General features: G+C 45.3%; 2 protein-coding genes across 8 annotated transcripts in view; one reads left to right on the forward strand and one right to left on the reverse strand.

Moving 5' to 3' along the window:
• The window catches only part of etv4 (ETS variant transcription factor 4), a 28,061-nt gene extending 20,865 nt beyond the window's left edge, over positions 1-7,196 (forward strand). For 2 of the 3 annotated variants that reach the window (XM_030774254.1, XM_030774255.1), the window contains 5 exons: positions 3,232-3,300; positions 4,106-4,153; positions 4,965-5,137; positions 6,639-6,740; positions 6,925-7,196. In XM_030774254.1, the coding sequence (XP_030630114.1) occupies positions 3,232-3,300; positions 4,106-4,153; positions 4,965-5,137; positions 6,639-6,740; positions 6,925-7,152 (620 nt within the window). In that variant the 3' untranslated portion in view covers positions 7,153-7,196. Of the gene's footprint in view, positions 1-3; positions 7-3,231; positions 3,301-4,105; positions 4,154-4,964; positions 5,138-6,638; positions 6,741-6,924 lie in introns of all 3 variants that reach the window. The other variant, XM_030774256.1, reaches the window with a different exon arrangement.
• A 1,815-nt stretch (positions 7,197-9,011) lies between these two features.
• On the reverse strand, positions 9,012-20,433 carry dhx8 (DEAH (Asp-Glu-Ala-His) box polypeptide 8). 5 transcript variants are annotated; one of them, XM_030773531.1, is made up of 24 exons: positions 20,316-20,424; positions 19,655-19,740; positions 19,455-19,527; positions 19,226-19,317; positions 18,980-19,086; positions 18,609-18,661; positions 18,281-18,578; positions 17,760-17,904; positions 17,396-17,599; positions 17,112-17,199; positions 16,546-16,643; positions 16,208-16,355; positions 15,141-15,322; positions 14,438-14,632; positions 13,835-14,020; positions 13,353-13,563; positions 12,792-12,973; positions 12,293-12,433; positions 12,046-12,201; positions 11,784-11,921; positions 11,537-11,665; positions 9,918-10,114; positions 9,607-9,786; positions 9,246-9,465 (listed from the first exon to the last, which is right to left on the reverse strand). In XM_030773531.1, exons 1-24 carry the CDS (start codon positions 20,422-20,424, stop codon positions 9,246-9,248), a joined length of 3,618 nt encoding a protein of 1,205 aa, XP_030629391.1. The 5 variants fall into 5 exon arrangements, with proteins under 5 accessions (XP_030629388.1, XP_030629391.1, XP_030629392.1 ...); XM_030773528.1 differs by having other exon boundaries at positions 9,012-9,465; positions 18,281-18,661; XM_030773532.1 differs by having other exon boundaries at positions 18,281-18,646; positions 19,226-19,311; positions 20,316-20,433.
• Positions 20,434-21,410: the final 977 nt, after the last annotated feature.

The following is a 21,410-nucleotide window of genomic DNA, read 5'->3' on the forward strand; positions in this document are numbered from 1 at the left end:
GAGCTGGTTGGAAATGTGAAAAGGGCGTGAGGCCCGGGGAGTGATCTGACTCTGTGTGTGTATTAGTCACTCACGTTGGCTGCTGGAAGATCCATTAAAACCGTCTACGGTTGTTGTTCTCTGGGTTTCTCAAAGATCAAAGGCTAGGCTCAAGACGTCGCCTCGCTAGTGTAAACATTGACTCTTGAGGACAAAATGTTCAAGAGTAAATTCTTTCCTTTCCCCCTCTCTCTCTCTCTCTCTCTCTCTCTCTTTCTTTCTCCCCTTCTCTCTCTCTCTCTTTCTCTCTCTCTCTTACTTTCTGTACGTATTTCAAACACTCTTTGTTCTTTGCCCTCCTCCCATATCCCTGACACTTTGCAAAGACCTCAAAAGTATTTTTGTATGTCTCTCCTCCTTCTCCTTCTCCTTCTCCTCTCTCCACTCTCCTTCACTCCTCCCCTTCCTCGGTCTGTGAAAGGGGAAGCAGAGGAATTTCATTGAGAAAATGGAGGGCAGTGGTAAGACTAGAATCCTCAGCGGAGTGCTGGGGGGTGTTGGATTGCAGCGGCGGCTTCCTTTTTCTGCAGGCAGATGAACTCATAATGGAAAAACGAGCGCAGCCGCGGTAACCTGAGCCCCACACTGGTTTTGGCTGGGATAAGGGGTTGGGGTTGGGGTGGGGGGTGGGTGGGATGTTGTTGCTGGAGGGGTGGGGGCAGGGTGGGGTCGCCATGGGGGCCTGGGCCACATACACACATGGCTTTGCCAAGTTCAGCACAGGCTGATATTCTTTCTCTCTCTCTCTCTCTCTCTCTCTCTCTCTCTCTCTCTCTCTCTCTCTCCCTCTCTCTTTGTCTCTCTCTCTCTCTCTCTCTCTCTCTCTCTCTCTCTCTCTGTCTGTGTGTGTTTGTATGTGAGTGTGTGAGTGACACAGAGTAGAAACACAATACCACAAGTCAATCTCATCCATCTGTCTGGTGTGAAAGATCACAAACACCAACCGTATTGCTCTTTTGTTCCTCAGTCAGGATCCTGCAGGGCAATTTCAAATGCTTCGTAGCCACAAAGACAATCTCGCAGTCATGAGACAAACACAACTCTCTTAAGAGAAACACATGGAGGGACGACCTTGAGTTACTGTTGTTTTTTTTTTTTTGTTTTTTTTTCTACCCTCTTCCTTTTTATATTGACATTTGTGGTAAGGGGTTGACAAGTTCAGCTTTACACATGCAGAAACTCTGACAGCATTTGTGTAAAGAGGGAGCAGAGAAAAAAAAAAAGGATGTTTGTGTGTGGATAAACGACGCTATCTAAGGTGGAGCCCGGTTTGGCGTGGCCTGTTTTTATCAGTAGGTTTGCTCACCACTGCTCTGGCCTGCAGCTGGTCCTTCTGCACAGAACAGAGCTCTGACGTAACACACAACTCACATTCTACCGCAGAATAATATCTGTACATAAGGTCAGTATTGCATATGGTAACTCCTACAGACAAGACAACTCTTGCTGTCCAGGACTGTTTTTCAGTTTACAGTCTTCTATTATCACAATGTAGCAGAGCCAGTCAGTCAGAGTGAGTCACAGTCCTGAACTATGTCAGGCTGATGGATTACTCCCACACCATATCACAGGCAGCAGTGAACGCCATGAATGCTGTGTGTTAGAGAGAAGAGCCACGAAGCCTGTGAGTGGAGAAGGTTGTCTTCACTCATCGTGATATTTTATCATGACCTCCACCGCTGCTGTACATTCCACAGTCATGAGTCAATCGCAGACAGGCAGGAGAACTCCACCTTTACAACCACCTCATCATTTATTTACACATAAACACCATCCAGAGTGCAGGGGAGAGAGAGAGAGAGAGAGAAAGAGAGAGAGAGAGATGGACAGACAGGCAGACAGGCAGTCAGACAGACTTCTGTCACGTAAATTGGCTTAAAGGAAGATGGAAAAAAAAATGACAAGAGGTTATTGAAATGACAGGATAATGCACCATCAAATACCAAGATGATTGGGTGGCGGGCCATCACATAACGAGACGACTGGGTGGAGGGCGATCAGATAATGAGGTGATGGGATTGGTGGAACGGGTCACATCCAAGTGAAGTGACACATCGCAGAACCAAGTGTCTCGGGACTCGGTAAGCAGTGAACTGAACGCAGCCGTGCATCCAGACCTGCTCCCAGCCTATAAATATCTCAGACCCGCAACCCAGATTATGACAAATGCGGTTTCTGGCCTTGCCGCTCTCAGGACCAGGGGCTTATTGAATCAGCACATTCACACTCCTCACTTTCTGCACGGGGTGGAGAAATATCCGACGTATCACGGAGGTTTAGTCCCATTTACGATGCTATTCATATGACAGCGAAAGAGTCAGCAAAAGGTCAGAGTTATGTTTCTGGAAGAGTCCGTATCCTCTGTGTAACTAACCTGAACCTCAGGCTACGGTACACGCATGGATGACTGTTTTAGACAGAGAGGACGGTACCTGCTACCACTGTTTAGGGCCTTGGTACAATTATGTAAGCTATATGAAACCTGACCATAATGTCTGTGTTATGTCATTCCTTTTGGGTATGAATCTGAGTGTTTTGTCTCTTTGTCTGTCAGAGCTGTAGATGTACATGACTGGGTCATTTTGTTAGTAGTTTGGTATCTTGTCTGCATGTGTGATAAACTCTGGTCAAGTCTGGTCCGGCTCACATCCCTATTTTATTTATTGATTTATTTATTTTTTAAAGTTTCTCCCTGCAGAGGTAGTACTTCAAGAAAACTATGTTGAGTGACTATGAGCAATAGGACAGAGTGTACTGTCAGCATGTGAAATATCTCCCCCAGTATATAAGCTTTTTGGTATTTTTATGGTGTTTTGTTTTGTTTTATGGGAGTTTTTCCAGAAGATTCAGTGCTTCACAGTTTCGGAGTTAAGGGGAAAAGAAATGAAATTTACCAAAACACAATCGGTCTGACAAATCTCTGTGGATAAACAAACAAATCCGTAATTACATTCGTGTGTGAGAATAAATGAAACATTTGTAAGACAACGGGCTTGCTTCTTTCAATTTCATTGAATGAATTTCATTCATTTAAAAACCTCAATTACAGCCTATTATTTACCTTCAACTTTCTGTAGAGGTAAATGTTTACAGTGTGAAATCATTCAGCTCTTGAATCATGCTACAGAATAAGCCAAAGTTTATATGTCTTCTCTCCTTATTAAAACCTTCTGTTGATGTTTTCTTCCACAGATGTGCCGGGCTGCCCCTCCATGTACCATCACAATGAGAGCTACCCAAATCCACAGCACGGCAGCGAAGGTAAAACATCCCCCCCCCCCCCACTGTTTCTAGTTGTTTTAAGAGGACAAGCACACGTCCAAGACACTCTGTAATTTGTGGCATTGTTAGTGTTACGCTGGGAATGGACATTTCCCAGTTCCTCAGCACTGACTCGTGGAGGCGTTCGCTGAAGCTTAATAAACGTGGTAGGTGGGTAGGTAGGTATAGATACAGGGCTGCATTTAACACATCTCACACCCTCCTTCACTCGGGCTAGCCAAGCGCCGTGCGGTCATTGGCTAACCAGGCCAGAGGGTCTGTGTTTCCGTTGGCACGAGCTCTTGTCTCTGCCCTGCCTCAAGAATTCCAGTGTAAATATTACCTCTGGAAAAGGCGAGTATTTTTCCTGGAGCAAAAGAAAAATAATCCACCTCTTCATTCACTCCGTCTCACCGTTTTTGGGTAATTTCGGTCGTTTGTCGCGGGCCATCTGAATGATCTATAGGGGGAGTCTCAAAAATGACATGCCTAATTGCTAGGCAGACATAAAAATGATCATGATAATACTCGTAACTGGTCTTCCAACTTTAAACAACACGTTTAAAAGTCGAAAGTGAATGATGGAGAGTTTTTTTCCCACCGGGTTGTTGTTCTCTGTTTTGCTGAGCTTGAGAGTGTTTGGAAATGCTTGTTTTATGCTGATGATGTTCATTAATACATTCCCATTTCGCTCCACATAATTTTAGTTTGTGCGGATGAGCGTCCGAGTGTTACTTTACTAAAGACGACTACTGTGTACTAACACAAACTCCTGTGTTTGTCTGTGTGTCTGTCTTGTCTGTAGGCTACATGTTTGAGAATGACTCCCGTGTTGTTCCAGAGAAATTCGAAGGTGAGTCCTCATACCACAAGTATCAGCTTCAAAAAGTCAAGTCTGCTATCGCCAGTGATCTCAGGCTGAGTCACCGAGGTCAAAAGTTGGACAAGCGACAAAAACAAAACCTCACACGTGAGCCTAATCTACCTAACCTTAGAACACAACCAATATCCTGACTTGTCTCATAGATTGGCATATGTCAACATAAGCATGCTGTGCATTAGCTTCGAAAAAAAAAAAAATGCCATCTTAACTTTGCCCGAAATCACTCAATATACATCAAATAAAGTAAGCTGTGGACGAGATTTGAGGTTGGGTTGGGTTGGGTTCACCAAGTTCAGCAGTTTGGGTTCGTCCTGAACGAGTTTGCCCAGGCGTCCAGTGACACCGCATCATAAAGCGAGCTGTCAGTGTCTCATATCGCAGATGATTGATGGGTCTAGAAAAGTTGCTGATTATTGCACTAGCTGAACTGTTGGAAGCACTCTAATAGAGGTGTCGGTTACCAGACATTTTTCCCACGATCAGTGCAAAGGGTCGAGTTACTCCTACTGTCGCTACTGTTTGGTTCGATGAAACCAAATTAGAAATTCCACTGTGGCCCATGGAGGACCAGCAAACACTCATATCAAAACATTTAAAAAATCCCACAGCTAAGTTGATCCCCAGTTTCAGTCCCTCAAAGTCTTGTGCAGTTCAATGCCTCCTTGATAAAACTTATGTACAGATTTATGAATGAAGTGAAGATACCAGTGTAATTGAAAGAAATTCTAGGGTCTTTGGGGTTTCGTGGCTATCCTTACGTCTTTCTTTGCTGCTTACCCAGGCGAGGTGAAGCAGGAGGCAGGCAGCGTGTTTCGTGACGGCGCCCCCTATCAGCGCCGTGGCTCACTGCAGCTGTGGCAGTTCTTGGTGGCCCTCCTGGACGACCCCAGCAATGCGCACTTCATCGCCTGGACGGGCCGCGGCATGGAATTCAAACTTATAGAGCCAGAGGAGGTAAGGATTCATATAACCGAACTGTACCTCACCCTGATTGCGAAAAGGTTAGCACTGAAAACCTGAGTAACCATTAATCTAGGTTTCTTACATTCTTCAGCTATGAATGGACCTTGTGGCGTACAGGACTAGCGTGAGAGATTTTGCCACTTATCAGTTTTCTCTTCTCCTCAACTTTTTTTTCTCTGCGATGCCAGGCCCTCCATTAGCCTCCATGCATTATTTACCTCGCTTTAACAGCGGAGCAAACAAAATGGAGGATGGCTCCATTACCAAATATTACAGGCGAGCACTTTGGCTGGCTCTGAGCAGCGTGCTGCTGCTGCTGCCTCTGCCGCCGCCGGTTGGAGACATGAGCGTTAACCTCCCATTGTCTGTGGTCAGTGGACGGCTAAAGAGCATGAATCAGCAGACTCTCATGCAGAGATGCCTCCCATCAGGCATATCCCGCTCGACCGTCCACATTAAACATTCATTACCGCTCCAGTTTTTTTTTACTATCACAATTAATGCTGAGAGCTCTCAGAGATCAAACAATATCACCTCCCTTTGGAAACGACGTTCGCGGCACACGAAGACACACCGAGTCCCTGGCCTTGGAGTATTAACCCTTTCGTTGCTTTATGCGAACTGTATTCAAAGAATACATTTCAGTGGGCAAGGAACACAGTGCATGTGTGTGTGTGTATGTGTGTGTGTATGGATATGTTGTGAAGAGTGAGGGATATTTTGTGGAACTTGTGGTGCGCCGTACGACTGAGAGTTTGAGGAAATAATTCATAAGATGGACACGACGCACTCTGACAGTTATTTTCACTGCGTGCAATGTGGGATTTCTGGTCGCATTCAAGTGGTGACTGGGTTACATAAAAAGGAAATGCATCAACATGTTGGGACTCGCCCTGTTGGATTCGCGATCTTTTTTAATACCCCCAGCTGCAAGGCCAGTCAATGTCGCCCCACAGTGGTCGGACACAGTATTGCAGAATTTAAAAAAAAAGAAAAGAAAAAAAAAAGCATGAATAGAAACACATGCAGAGAGCCCAGGGGGCCAAAGTGTCATACCTTAATCATATTTTCTCCCTGAGCTATTTAAAGTTTGACTTGTTTTGATTAAAATTCCAGCAGATATTCCCATCAAGGTTAGTTAAGGTTAGAGGGGTTTATCATAGGATTGTTTGAGTTACATTGAAACTCAATTGTTATTAGAATTACACAAAAGCTCTGTTCACTTTGAGCACAACAATCCAAAGAAAAAAACAAAAAAACATAAATAGACAGATAAATAAAACCATGTAAAGCCTCTGAAGTTTGTATGCGTGTGTATAATTGAGTGCTGACTCACAAGAACACAGGAATAAGATAAATGAGCTTCAACACATGAGGGCTGTTCCTGAGGACTGAACTCTCCTCTTCTCTCCTCTCTTCTCCTCTCTTCTCTTCTCTTCTCTTCTCCTCTCCTTCTTTCTTTCTTTCTTTCTTTCTTTCTTTTCATTTTCAGGTGGCAAGGCTGTGGGGAATGCAGAAGAACCGTCCAGCCATGAATTACGACAAACTCAGTCGCTCTCTGCGCTACTATTATGAAAAGGGAATTATGCAAAAGGTACTGATTCCATAGTATCATGTTTTTCTTTCACTGCACCATTTAAAAACAAACAACCAACACCCCACTCCACCCGCATTTCGGTTAAAAATGGGAGACATTTCCTATACGTTTTCACAATGAAACAATTGTGTGTGTGTGTGTGTGTGTGTGTGTGTGTGTGTGTGTGTGTGTGTGTGCGCAGGTGGCAGGAGAGCGTTATGTTTACAAGTTTGTTTGCGAACCGGAAGCTCTCATCTCCTTGGCTTTTCCTGACAATCAGAGGCCTAGCCTAAAGGCGGAGTTCGAACGCTACGTTAACGAGGAGGACACGGTGCCGCTGTCTCACCTGGACGAGGGGGTTTCCTACCCTCCGGAACCTTCTGCCACCAACATGGGCCCACAGCCCTACTCCAAAGGCTACATGTACTAATGCCCCCAATACCACCTCCCCTACCCCAGCACCCTTTTCTTCTGCCCCCCTGCCCCCTCCAAACTCCCCCCCCCTAAAAAAACCTTATTGCACATGCCCGCCCCATCCACTTGTATATAAGGCTATGGTGTTTTTTTTTTTTGTTTTTTTTTGTTTAAATTAATCTTCTTAGGGACTCTGCATTCCTCTCACGTCTGAGGCCTATCCAATTCAAACACATGACTGTGGTTAAAGAGATTGCTTAATAAAGATCCAATATTATTAGTACTCAATGCGACCAGACTCTGCTCCTTCTTCCTACAATACAGGTTAAGTCTCCGGGTGTTCCACACTGTTTGTCTTTAATTGTTTTGAACAAGTAAGTTCAGATGAATTATACATTTAAAAAACAAACAAACAAACATAAAAAACCCAAACCAAAACAAAAAAACAATGCTCCAATGTAAGAAAATGGGAAAAAACAACTGTGTGTTTTTTTTTTTTTTTAGCTTGTCTTTCAGACATGAGATGAGTTTTACCAGAGCGTGTCCTGGTGTCTTTTCCTCTCACACCCACACGACCAGTAGAATCCTTTCCTCTCACACGCACGCTACTACTAACGTCCTTTCCACTCACACGCACGCTACTCTCTCAAGGGGAAAGATTCATTAACGTGACATTTGTTATTGTTCTCAGTTGCAGCAGAGGAGGAGCCCAATTCCGCTCGACCTTTGACCCGCTCTGCTTTGATTCTGCTGGTTTCATCAAAACAACCGAGAAAAAGTTCAGAGACCTCAGAAATCAGTCCCTTCAGAAGAGAGACATGACAAAATGATCTGTCGTTTTGAATTTTACCACTATAATGTTTTGATTATGTAAAGATTCAATGATACATTACATGATGGATTTAATGACGGATTATACAACCAATAATAATCTATATAGATTAAATGATAGATTATACAACCAATAATAATCTACACAGATTAAATAATAGATTATTATTGGTTGGTTTGGGCAGGCACAAAATGACAGCCTACTGGTAAAACAGCAAACTTCACTTTCAACTTCTGCTTAACACAGAGTAGGAGAATGGCCCTGTGTGGGAACCTCCTCTCCACTCAGCTCTATTAAAAACGAACACTTTATTTTTATTAACACCCAGAAACATAACAAAAAAATGTGTTTCCAATTAGCCATCTGTAATGACAGTTATGTGAGATTTATTTTTATGAAAGGGGATTTGACCGCAGACTGACACAACAGAGTAATGACTAAAATTGTGTTTAAGAAAAAAACTTTTTAATAACACCAGAAAAGGAAAAGGATTCAAACAGAAAACATCCAGAAGGATGTTTTTTTTTCTTTTTGAAACAAACTCTGATGAATATTTCTACTCCCAGCAATTTCCTCTTATAAAAATCCATTACAACACTACACTTCCTTTCCCCGGGCCTAAGCTCTCATTTAAACATAGAGTCAAGGTCCACAGATGAACGATAACAATAATATATATATATAAAAAATTAGGATGTGTATGTGTGTGTGTTTCAGCTTGTCCGACATCCTATAAACACATCTCCAGCCGGACATCTACGAGAAGAAAAATTAATCGGATCAGTCAAAATGTCATTCTCTTTGCTCGGTTCTGTAATCATTTATGGGCTGGTTGCCTGGAAATCCTTTTATTTTTGATTCTGTAAGCTGTCAAAGTCCAGACGACCACTCGTTTTGGTCCTGTACTGTACACACCGAGAAACCCTGACCAGTGAGGGGAACTGTATAAAACAAATATGTCACTTATGTATTCTAAGAGCTGAAGCTGAAGATGATTTAATTCTTAAGATTTATGTAAAATTCAAAACAAAAGTCAAAATACTTTTAACAAAAAAAAAAAAAAAAAAAATACAGTTCTTTGAGACCCAAGAGAGCACCACATAAAGAGCTCAGTAAAAAGAAAGGAACAAACAAACAAACAAACAAAACATTTCTTTCTTCCTTTTCTTCAACCAGCCTCCAGTCCATGGGGTGGCGCTATAGTTTTCCCCAGGGGCGGAGAAAAAAGAATGACGAACGCTGCCAGTCTATATACACGCTCGCGTTGCCTGGCTCCGCTAACGTCGGCGGAAAGCTCTGGAAATTCTCCAGGCGTTTGGCTCTTCGTAACGGTTGTAGAGAGGCTCCAGGCGCTGCTGTTTCTTCTGCTTGCTGAGGCGAGTGGGGTCAGATACTTTGAAGAAGGCCGGCGCAAACTCCACCAACCAGCGCGGGTCGATTGTGGTCACCTCCCTCATGTACTCCTTAGTGGTCAACACCAGCTCATGGTACACCACCCTGTGACGGAGGGAGAAGGAGAATATTTAAACCATTAAGACGACACAAGCATGCAGGGCAGGCAGATTAACAAGCGGATGGAGTAAATAAAAACAAACAAACAACAACATGTAATTACGCATAGTTTCCGTGCAGACTCACCACTCTGGCTGACGGTTGAAGAGAGCACTGGAAGGGTGGATGTAGACCACCTGCTGGTCAATGAGGGTCCGATAACCCTCCTGAGGATCTTTTTTGGCTGCGTTACGGAAGAAACCGCTGCAGATGGCTTTCTGTACGCGCACTGTGGCCTTCCCACATGACACCACGTCCAGCTTGTGTCTGAAAGCAGTAAAAAACAAAAAAACAAAAACAAAAACAAAGCACAATGTCAATAACTGTCCAGAATAAAGAATGACAATAGTGTAGAGGCAGACTGACTAATGGCTTTTGTCTTTGGCACAATCACTCACCGGTCCATAATTCCCAGCATCTGTTTGCGGATGTCCTGGGCACGGCGCAGGGAGCGTGCCTGGATGAAGTTCTCGTAACACCAGGGGTTGGAAAACTTATTATTCTTCCAGGAGTTGTATACGGCCAGCAGGGTTAGATGGTCTCCCTCGGGCTGGTGGAACTTCGCCTTCTTCTGATCAGCCAGGGCCTGCTTGTCCTGGAGGACAACAAAGAACACAACGTCACAATGTAACCCTGAGCCCGACTACGGGCAGCGAAGCTGGCTCCAGGTCATATAGAAAGAATCAATACCCCGCTTCCCATTTTCAACATGCTTACACATGATGAAGCCATACAATACAACACTCTATCTGTATGCCAGTTTCCTGCCCTGTTCTATGACTTTTAACATGGGAAGGGTAGAACCTACAGGGAAAAAAAAGGGTAACAGATGCACGTTCAGCTGTCCTGAGCATGCCAAATCATGGCTGTGCCTTGTGTAGACCACGTGTTGGGAGGTTTGCCCTTTCTTCGTTAAAACCTGTACCCTCCTTTTGACTGGGCCAATATAGGATTCCTATGTGGTCTTTTTAGAGTGGCATGCTACCATTCTTAAATGTCATTGTATCCATGCATAAACACTGGTGGTATTAGCCTGAGTGTACCAATGTTTCTCTCATCTGAGATCTAACTGGGTTCTGGGTGACTGTGTAGGAGCGGTCTAACTGGGTTCTGAGTGACGGTGTAGGAGTGGTGAGATCTAACTGGGTTCTGGGTGACTGTGTAGGAGCGGTGAGATCTAACTGGGTTCTGAGTGACTGTGTAGGAGCGGTCTAACTGGGTTCTGAGTGACTGTGCAGGAGTGGTGAGATCTAACTGGGTTCTGAATGACTGTGTAGGAGCGGTCTAACTGGGTTCTGAGTGACTGTGCAGGAGCGGTGAGATCTAACTGGGTTCTGAATGACTGTGTAGGAGCGGTCTAACTGGGTTCTGAGTGACTGTGCAGGAGCGGTGAGATCTAACTGGGTTCTGAGTGACTGTGTAGGAGCGGTGAGATCTAACTGGGTTCTGAGTGACAGTGTAGGAGCGGTGAGATCTAACTGGGTTCTGAGTGACTGTGCAGGAGCGGTGAGATCTAACTGGGTTCTGAGTGACTGTGTAGGAGCGGTGAGATCTAACTGGGTTCTGAGTGACTGTGCAGGAGCGGTGAGATCTAACTGGGTTCTGAATGACTGTGTAGGAGCGGTCTAACTGGGTTCTGAGTGACTGTGCAGGAGCGGTGAGATCTAACTGGGTTCTGAGTGACTGTGTAGGAGCGGTGAGATCTAACTGGGTTCTGAGTGACTGTGTAGGAGCGGTGAGATCTAACTGGGTTCTGAATGACTGTGTAGGAGCGGTCTAACTGGGTTCTGAGTGACTGTGTAGGAGCGGTGAGATCTAACTGGGTTCTGAATGACTGTGTAGGAGCGGTCTAACTGGGTTCTGAGTGACTGTGTAGGAGCGGTGAGATCTAACTGGGTTCTGAGTGACTGTGCAGGAGCGGTGAGATCTAACTGGGTTCTGAGTGACTGTGCAGGAGCGGTCTAACTGGGTTCTGAGTGACTGTGTAGGCGCGGTCCACGTGGCCTGTCGTGAATACCTTTGGCCTGTAGAAGACGTTCTGTACAGACAGCATAGACACAATGGTAAGCATCTCTTCACTGCAGCCCAGATGGACCGACATGATCAACATCTTACACAGCATGGGCTCCAGAGGAAACTCAGCCATCTGAGAAAGAGACAAAGACATTCGATCACTTATTTAGTATGTTGCTCGTGCTACAGTGAGACGTTCTGTGCGTGGAACGCTCTTATTTCTAAATCTCTGATCCAAATCTGCTCCTTACCCTGCGTCCAAGACGCGTGAGGAGTCCCTCGTCATCCAGAGCTCCTAGGGTGTAGAGCTGCTCCATGGCCGTGATGAGCGTCTCCATGGGCGGGGCGTCCATGAAGTCAAAGGACAGCAGGTCGTTAATGCCCATGGCCTGACCAGAGACAGAGAGAGAAGAGAAAGCAAGTGAGAGATGAGTAGAGTTTGATTATATATAAACAACGTTTTCGTTCTTTTTTTTTTCCCCTCAACGGGTCAGTCAGTAGTCGGACGAGTACCTTCAGAGAAAGCACGGTGCTGGCCAAGTTGGTCCGCTGGATCTCAGGAACGTTGGTGGTGAGCATCTCGTCCCTGTAGGCTCTCTCCGTGTACAGTCTGTAGCATTTCCCCGGACCGGTCCTGCCGGCCCTGCCCGCTCGCTGTTTCGCCTGGGCCTGAGGACGGGAACAGAGAGAGGAGTCAGGGCCTTTGGACGTTAAAGACGCGTTCGCTGGTCAGTCGGTCGATTACGCGTTTATATCTTACCTGAGAAATGGGGGTCACGACAAGCTGGTCGATGCCTGTTTTAGAGTTGTACACTTTCTGTTTGACGAATCCTGGGTCCACCACGTAGTAGATTCCGTCGATAGTCAGAGAGGTCTCGGCAATGTTAGTGGCGATAACCACCTACAGAGTTTGGAGAAAAATATTGAGATAAGTGAGTAAGTTATTGGTGACAAACGAGAGGTTTTCATAGTGTTCAGAGAAGAGGGACGGTCAAACAGACCAACTCATTCCTCCTGTCTTTAGCAAAAAAACGGCGTCTACAGGTCTTCTAAGCTTGCATAAGGTTAAAAATAATAGATGAAGACGCCAAAGAGATTTAAATGGTTGTACAGCGTGTTTACAGGGAGTTCTTTTTTTAATCAGAGCAGAGTTGCAAACATTACACCCCACCCCCCCTCCCCCCCACTGTCATTCACTACGCTGTGTATTTTAAATGTCCAAGCATTGGTTGCGTGTATGTTTTTCTTTTCGGTTCTACCTTTCTGCTGCCCGGAGGTGCAGGGTCGAAGATCCTCGTCTGCATCTCGCTCGGCAGGGCCGAGTACACAGGCAGGATGATCAGCTCCGGAACGTCAGGGCCGAGGGACTTCATCCGCTCGTACAGGATCTCACACGCCGTGTCGATCTCCTCCTGTCCCGTCAGGAACACCAGGATATCGCCTGCAGGGAGAAACCCCGAGGGTTACGCCGACCAATCAGCTTCTAAAACAACCAACAAGGGCCACTGCAAACAACACCCACCATACCCATCCCGATAAATAACTACTGGTAAACATAGGTACCCCAACAGGTACCTAGTGTTGCTTATGATAAAGAAAAGTCGTAATAAGGCACAAGGCTGACATAGGCCCTGAGAGCAGGTTTATTTTGTCTTGGCACAGATTCTGGAAGTGTCTAGAAACTCTAAAGGAGAAATCAAAAATGCCTTTTCCATAAGAAATGCCTTCATCCATGCATCCCTTGTTCATTCCTGTGCTTCACTTCCTTCAGCAGGTAACCAGGTGGGCCCTAAGAGCTGTGTAAGGCTCTGATAGCTTACCTGGAGGTTCTGTCAGGTGGATCTGCATAACCGTGATCAGACTGGCGTCCAGGTAGTCTGTCTCAGGCTCTTTGGTGTACAGCACTTCCACGGGGTACGTGCGGCCAGGGATGGTGAAAATGGGTGCTTCGTAGAAGTACTGTGAGAACTTCACGGCATCTAGAGTAGCTGAGGTCACGATAAGTTTCATGTCCGCTCGTTTTTGAACCGTCTGTAAGAAAAAGGGAGACAAAAAAAAAACAGAGTCATGATCAGCCCACAGAAGAGATGCAGAACAAAACAATCAGCATCTATTTCTTTAAAGTGAGACACTGAAAACCAAAAGTTTTTTTTCGGAATAATTCAAATGTCAAAGTTCAAACGCATCTGTTTCTATGCAATCCTTTTGGTGACGCTGTCTTAAAGCTGTACATTTCTGCGACCAAACAGATACTCAGAGAGCTCTCCAAGTGTCCCATCTCTGTTCCCTCTGCGGAGCGTACCTTCTTGAGCAGGCCGAAGAGCACGTCGGTGTGGATGGTTCTCTCGTGGGCCTCGTCCAGCATGATGATGGCGTACTGACCCAGGTCTGGGTCGATCAGACACTCTCTCAGTAACATACCGTCTGTCATGTACTTAATCACCGTCTCTGGGCTGGTGCAGTCCTCAAAACGGATGGTGTAACCGACCTGAGAGGAGAGGGAGAAAAAAAACGATAACCTTATTCCGTCAATCATCAGGGTTCGGTCCAGTCACCATCAGAGAGCCGAGGGATCGAAGACATATTAAGGCTGTTTTCTCTTCCAAACAGCAAAAAAAAAAATAGGATTCAAAGCAGTTTACAGATATGATCACTTATCGTTAGTTACATTTATTCATTTAGTTCTCACTCATATCTGGAGTGGCGTACAATTTAATTTTTTTATGTTGGCGCTCAAATGTCTATGGAACATCCCTGAGGTTAAAAACCACAGTCAACACAGCGGGACATGAACCCACAACCTTCTGTTTACCATGCCGCCTCCCCTTAAGCGTTAAAGCCATTCTACAGAGGAGACACACGAAGAAAGAGTGAAAAAAAGAGTAAAAGACAGCGAGCATCATACCTCCTGTCCCAGACAGCAACCGTACTCCTCAGAAACTCGCTTGGCCACTGACATGGCAGCCACTCTCCTGGGCTGGGTGCAGCCGATCTTCCCCCGTGTGGTGTAGCCCGCCTCCGCCAGGTACTGAGTGATCTGAGTGGTCTTCCCCGAGCCCGTCTCACCAATCACAATCAGGATCTGATTATCGTGGACGGCCTGAAATAAAGCATCGGAGAAACACTGTCACCTCGTGCGCACGGAAATAAAGTTCTGAGTTCAGCATGTCAGACGGCTGATTCTATAACAAGAGTTCTGCGCCCCTACGCAGTTTAACATCACAAAGAGAATTTTTACATTTATTCATTTAGCAGATGCCTCAATCTAAAACACCTTCTATGTGAGGCTCGAGCATGTAGCCATTAAAAGGCTGGCTGTAGCATAGGTGCCCCAGTCAAGTTCAGTATTTGACCAGATACACGTACAAGAAAAGTTGAAGGAAGTGAAAGATTGAACTACGGGTAAGAACAGTGCTACCGAACAGGGGCTGCAAAAGGTATGAGAGAAGAAGCAGCACTGATGGTTAAGAATCAAGAATTTTCTAGATTTACAGGGCAGCACGGGCCAATCTTAACATGTGTTTTCTGTCCGAGTTGAGATTTCCATTCTGGGTTTTGATTTGAGACGGGGGGGAAACCCAGTTATGGGCAAGTGGCCTGGGACGAACCTGAACGAGCTGCTCTTTGAGCTTGTAGATGGGCAGACTCTCTCTCTGCTCCAGGATGGACAGCTGGGTCTTCTTCCCGTACGAAGCCTTGTTCCCTCCAAAAGCGTGTTTCTTCCACTCTGGGATGTCGTTGGGCATCATACCAATGCCCCTCATGTTGGCGGCGATCTGCCTGCCCTCAGCTGTGTGTGTGTGTGTGTGTGTGTATGAGAAAGAGAGAGAGAGAGACAGAGAGAGAGGGGAGAAAACAGGAAGTGATGTCAATGGAGATGGACAAACACGATAATCGCCCTCACACAAGCCTGGGAGGCATAAGCAACACAGATATGGCCGTCCCTTGTACACCAGGCTTTCATCTGCCCAGGAAACCAGATGGCCATCTCTGACACTGTTCACTCGCACAGACATAACAGTGTTTCCTCGGGGGGGTTTGGGACGCTACAGTACATCTTCACTGCACAGTGTCACTCAAGATTACGTAACAGCCTTGTCACTTCTCATTATCTGACTTACTGAAGACTGGGCCAGCGCAATATGGACAAAATCATTGTTTTTTTTGTAATTGAGTTTTTGTATGGGCTATATGCCAGCAGCTACATGTGTAACTGATGCTTATTTTCTTACTCATCACAAGCTTTTAGATGTGTTCCTAATTTCAACTTCCTCGTCAAGCACTCTGAATGTTGTCCATATGGTCATTTTGGAGATGTTGCAACAAACCGGTTGTGTTACTTTCTCTCATTGTCCTGACAGTTACTTACTGTGTAATATTTGTGTATGATATCTGTCTGTGAGTGCTATAATTTATGGATAACATCTATAGGGTAAGTCTATACCATTTTCCAGAATGTTATTGCATTTTTCAATGGCCGTATCCCTAAAACTGCACGGTTACGCCCATTCCGCCGTTCAACCCCGATCTGCACATTACGGTGTATGATTAACAACTCCTCTGTGCGTTGTAACCGGCAGGCCCTGAATGAGTGAGTGAGTGAGTGAGTGAGTGAGAGAGAGAGAGAGAGAGCGTATGCTGATAAAGGCCGTTAACCCAGAGCTGTGTGTCTTACCGTCGGGCAGAGGGTCAACCCAGTGCTTATTTAAGCCCATAGGGATGGAGTCCATTTCCGCCTCGCGCTGGGCCTGTTTCACCTCCCTCCGCTCTTTAGCCAGGGCGCTCTGCATCATCGCCGCCTGGGACAGAGAGCCGTCTGGATTCTGAGAGACGGAGAGAGAGAGAGACAGAGAACAACGCATTAAATCAACAATGAGTGAAAGAATAACACAGATATAACTCGAGTGATCTGGCGCCCGAGCGCGGTCAGGAACAGTGCCAGAGGGTGTCTGGTTCGAGGAGAGTCTGAGCGACGTTGGAAGCGGGGAGCGAAGCGAGGCGATGTCGACAGACCTTGACGATTTTGACGGGACTCATGTCCATGCTCTGCTTAGTGTGTCCTCTCAGGAACGGGGGCTCCTCTTCCACCAGTTCGATCTCCAGGTCTTCATCTGAAAGACAGAGGGTGACAGAGAGCGTGAGAGAAATAGGCACACAGAATAAAGCTGTTAGAGTGTGTCTTGCCGATCCCTTGCACTACCACATGTATCTCTGACCTCTTCCCATCTGGAAACTGGTACGAGAGTATTAAAGCCAGAATAGCTCGGTTCAGCTAAGGTGTTTGTATTCAGGCAAATGGAATCAAGACCTTTGTGCTGGTCAAGTTTACTCGATCCTCATTGGATGGAACATATTTATGCATTTCGCATACACTTCCTGTTAACATGTACGGTGTTACGTATTGACTGTGTGAAGCAAACTCTACCAATTTCAGCGACTATGACTGGAACTGACTGATTGAGAGAAAGACTGACAGTAGCGCTGTATCAAGGCATTTTTGCCACATGGTAAAACACACACCAAACTAAATTCCGGCAAAAAACCAAAGCAAAACAAACTCTTAAGTGACTGAGGCATACCTTCTTCATCGTCCACTTTAGGGAGGATCCCTGTCTCCTCATCAAAGTCAGGGAACTCCTCTTTGGATAAAACGTTAGCAGCAATCATCTAGGAACAGAGAGAAAACATGTGTTACGCCAGTGACATCAAGAAGATGCGACTTGTCCAGAGCAGAAATACACATTCATTTACAGTGTACTACAGAGCACTGCTGCCACCTAGTGGTAATAATACGACCATGCATGACTGTCAGTATCTTACAGGCTCTGAAACAAGCCTGTGTGTTTAAATGCAGTGAGCATACCTGCTTGATCTCCCACTTCTCGGGGTCTGATATCTTGGTGAGCCTCTTCCGTTCCAGCGTGTCGTCCTCCACCTCGGGCGCGTGGCCCAGGTTAAGGTTCGTGGGTCGGTCGGGGTTCCTCATGGCCGACTCTTCGCTGCCCTCCCCTCCCACGTTCCTCCTTCTGTTGGGATTCAGATCCTCACCTGTGTCCTGGTCGACGTCCTGCAGAAAGAGCCGGAACAAATCGGCTTGAGGTGCGATCGGCTCCGATTAAACTTTTACGTAACAGGGCTTTATGACGACCTACGTCAGGGCAGCCTCACGATTCACTGCGTTACATACTGTAACTTATTACTGTGCAATACAAACGTGACCTACTCACCTTCATGCTGAGACTAGTCTTGGAGCCTGTGAAGGACAGCACCTTGACCTTGACCCTCTGACCTTTGGTGACTACATCAGCCACGTTGGCCACCCTCCCCTCTCTCCTGAGCTCAGAGATGTGAACCAAGCCCTCCCATCGTTTCCTTTACCAGCAGACAGATAAGGAAGGAGAGAAATAATTACAACATGGTCACGGTCACCCTATTTCAACAGCATTAAAAACAACTGGCAAGTCTTAGTTGAAACTTAACCCTTGAGGACATAATGAGCTTGGGCAAAGACATTCAAAGGCGGGATAATAGCTGCAATTACTGAGGCTGACCGTACAGAAATGACAGCTGATCCGAGATCAGTCTCAAAGAGAGCAACATCTTTCACTATGTTTGAATTGCATGACAACTCATCTGTGGTGTGCAACCTCTTTCAATATGAAAACTGTAGTTTCAATAGCCCTTGGCTTTTGTTTCATAGTTCATTAACTCTTAAAGAGAAGACGGGATGTGAGCGTTGTAAACAAACCTCAAGCCCTCCAGCTGCACAAAGCATCCAAACTGCATGATGCTGGTGACTTTGCCGTTGTAGATGTCTCCGACAGAGGGCTCCTCCGGAGGAGGTCGGTCCACGTGCTTGTCCTTCCAACGGTCGTATCCCTTATCCCTGTCCTTCCGGGGGCTCCTGGAGCGACTGCGCGAGTGCCAGCGAGAAACCCGGACCTTCTTCCTGTCCCGCTCGCGAGAGCGAGACCTGGAGCGGGAGCGAGATCGGGACCGAGAGCGGGAGCGATGGCGTCTCCTTCGGTCCCTGTCTCTGTCTCTGTCTCTGTGTCTGTCCCTGTCCCTGTCTCGACTGCGACTACGACTTCTGCTCCTCCGCTTCTTCTTACTGCTCTCTGTGTCAGATCTGATGGGCGGAGTCAAAACCAGTCAATGAGAGACTGTCACAGAAGAATAAACTGACAGATGCATCGCATTGCCAGCAAAGTCTGAGAAACATGACTAGATTAACACACGCTGGGCAAAGAGAAACCTAGAGCGCTTTACATAACCTGCAAATACTACTAATAGTAATAATAAAACCCTATGAATTGGCTCTCAAGTTATGTGCAGTGAACCTTGTATTGGTATATCTAAACCCTGGAATAACATTTTTATAGCTGCTATGGAACTATTTTTGCTGCCCCCCCCCCCCCAAAAAAAACCTCTTCCTCTGTTCTCTTACCTGTGTTTGCTGTCCTTAGAGGCAGCCCCGCTGACGCTGGGCATGAACATCTCCAGTTCTTTCATGGCATCAGCTGCGACTTTCACGTCATCCTCGTCCAGCATGCTCTAGATGAAACAGTCAGTTTGTGTTACGTTCAAGTCTCCGACTCAACCCAACATACAATTCTGCTTACGAAAAAACTACCCTCTCGCTAACGACAGAAACATTAGCGTTCGATAAAACGAACGTTTGTGGTAGACTCACTCTGGTGGCAGGGTTGTCAGGTCGGCAGAGAGCAGGGAACATCTCCTTCAGTTTGTCTTTCTCAGACTTTGGTTTGACCACGGGCTCTGAGCCTAGATAACCAAAACATAAACCACAAAATAAAAACACACATCCAACTTTACATGCTGGGACTGGTGTTCTTAAACTATGTCACTCAATGCACAAGTCTTGCTGAGTCGAGAGGCCCAGCCTAAATTCCTCCTCTTACCTTTTTTGGTGGAAGTTTTTGCTGGGGGTCGCATCGTTTGAATGAGACGAAGCAAGTTGCTAATGAGCGAGTCCTAGAGGAAACAAACGATATTTAGCAACAAAAGTTAAAAGCCAGTTGCATTTGAGAAATGACCAGTTATCAATCCGTTGCTTTAATAGACCATTACTGTTAATGGTAATGTTAGCGAAATCACTTACGGTAAATTCGGCCCCATTTTTAAGCAGTACTCCTTTGAAGTCGTCAAAGTTTGGGTTCTTCTCAGCAAGACTTATCACAAACTCCGCTAAAATGGATATAGGAAATCTCAAATGAAACAAACGGCAATGGCCTTTCATCGAAATAATAGTTTAACCAGCAACAACTCCAAAAAATAACGTCAACCAGACGGACTGGAAGTTACAATGTAACGTAACAAGTCCAGTGTACCGTATGTGTCCTTTATTCTATTGTAACATGGCCTGTAAAACAACACAGAGACACGTATGCTTCTGTTGTATAGGAGTGAAGCTAACAAAACTACCTTAGCGTAGAAAAAAGGTTATCAATGATGAACAACTACACTTTGTCGGAATAGGGCCATCATTCACGACAGTTATTTTCAGCCAAAATATAAAATCCTGCACGCCGTGTAACATAACATCAAATCACTACATAATAATGCCTTATTTGAATATTGGTGGCTGAACTCAATCACTGGCACCTAAGATGAACATTGAACAGTTTTACCATATGCTTTAGTGGGAGGTGACATGCTGGCCTTCACGTTTCTCAGAGGCTCCTAGCAAAAATGCTAACCAGGTTTTAGCCGATAGTTTTAAGCAAACTTTAAAAACCAAACGAGTAAGTGTATTTACTTACCAAGATCTTTGTCACTTATTCCTAAATGGTTATCAAGTTCAGTACAAACTTTGGACACCAAAGACAGATATTCGAGCTTTTTAAGCTCATCTTCCCCGACGTCGACCATCTTCGACAAAATTTTGTTGTTGTTCAGAACAACGGAAGAAGTTAAGCATTGCTTCCCCTTGACGGTTATTACTTCTGGTTCGCAGAGTACTCCAAAGATTATCATAATAAAAGTCCTCGTAGGAGTTCTCTTTGCCAAGCGATTGCACTTATTCCAGTAAGCAGTTCCAAAGATGTGGCTAATATGAGCATTCTCTGAAAAAGAAAAAAATGATATAAAAAAGAGCCTTTGTTTTGTCAGTTTGGATAAAAGAGGCATAACAGAAAATGTAATGTTGGATAAAGTTAGAATGTCTTCAACCGGAATACAGAAACCATTAGTTTCACCGTACAATAGTGCTGTTAAGTTATACATCGCCTCATTGGCCAGGGACAGTATTGTGTTTAGTAACAACCAGACAACCTTGCAATTGTATTATTCAACTTGCACAGAAAAATTCCAGACAAAAATTAAGCCTTTTGGCAAGGTGTTCATTAGGATGTTTATTTTTGACTGGAGATTAAACAGTCTGAGTTGTTTGCCATTAACTATCATCAGAAAAATAAAAGTACAAAGACTTTGGATGAAGAGTAGTTAAATATTTTCTGGACGGATCGAAATGCTCCCTCTAACCATTTCTGTTTGGGGGGAAATCTATCTGTCAGGCATGAATGTGGGGTTTCCAATGTGATTAGAAAATTAGAAAAACTTCTCAACACTGTTGCTCTCACACATTTAGGTTGCTGTTGTGTACAGCTGCAACATGGACTTACCACGCTGAATTGTTTACATGAAATGCAGGCGTGGGAACCAAGTGTTTGTGCGCATTACAAATACTTCTTGTACTTTTAATTCTATGTAGGTGCTGGGGACGAGGTTGTGACAATGATTTTGTCTGAACATGTTGTATATGTCGGTTACAACTAATGGACACACAGGTTCTGAACTCGATAATAGTGACATCTCGTGGTCATTTTGTGTACTGCCGGAAATGTCACTTGACAGCT

The sequence above is a fragment of the Chanos chanos genome, chromosome 5, assembly GCF_902362185.1.
Source record: "Chanos chanos chromosome 5, fChaCha1.1, whole genome shotgun sequence".
In the NCBI taxonomy this organism is placed as follows: Eukaryota; Metazoa; Chordata; class Actinopteri; order Gonorynchiformes; family Chanidae; genus Chanos; species Chanos chanos.

Bases quoted from the DNA above. Each gene is read 5' to 3' on its own strand.
- dhx8 (XM_030773528.1), bottom strand. From the start codon at position 20,424: ATGGTCGACGTCGGGGAAGATGAGCTTAAAAAGCTCGAATATCTGTCT. The intron at 19,528-19,654 runs GTAAGTGATTTC...TGTTTCCTCTAG, and splicing joins AAAATGGGGCCGAATTTACC to GACTCGCTCATTAGCAACTT. The intron at 13,564-13,834 runs GTACGCTCCGCA...TTTTTCTTACAG, and splicing joins TCTTCGGCCTGCTCAAGAAG to ACGGTTCAAAAACGAGCGGA.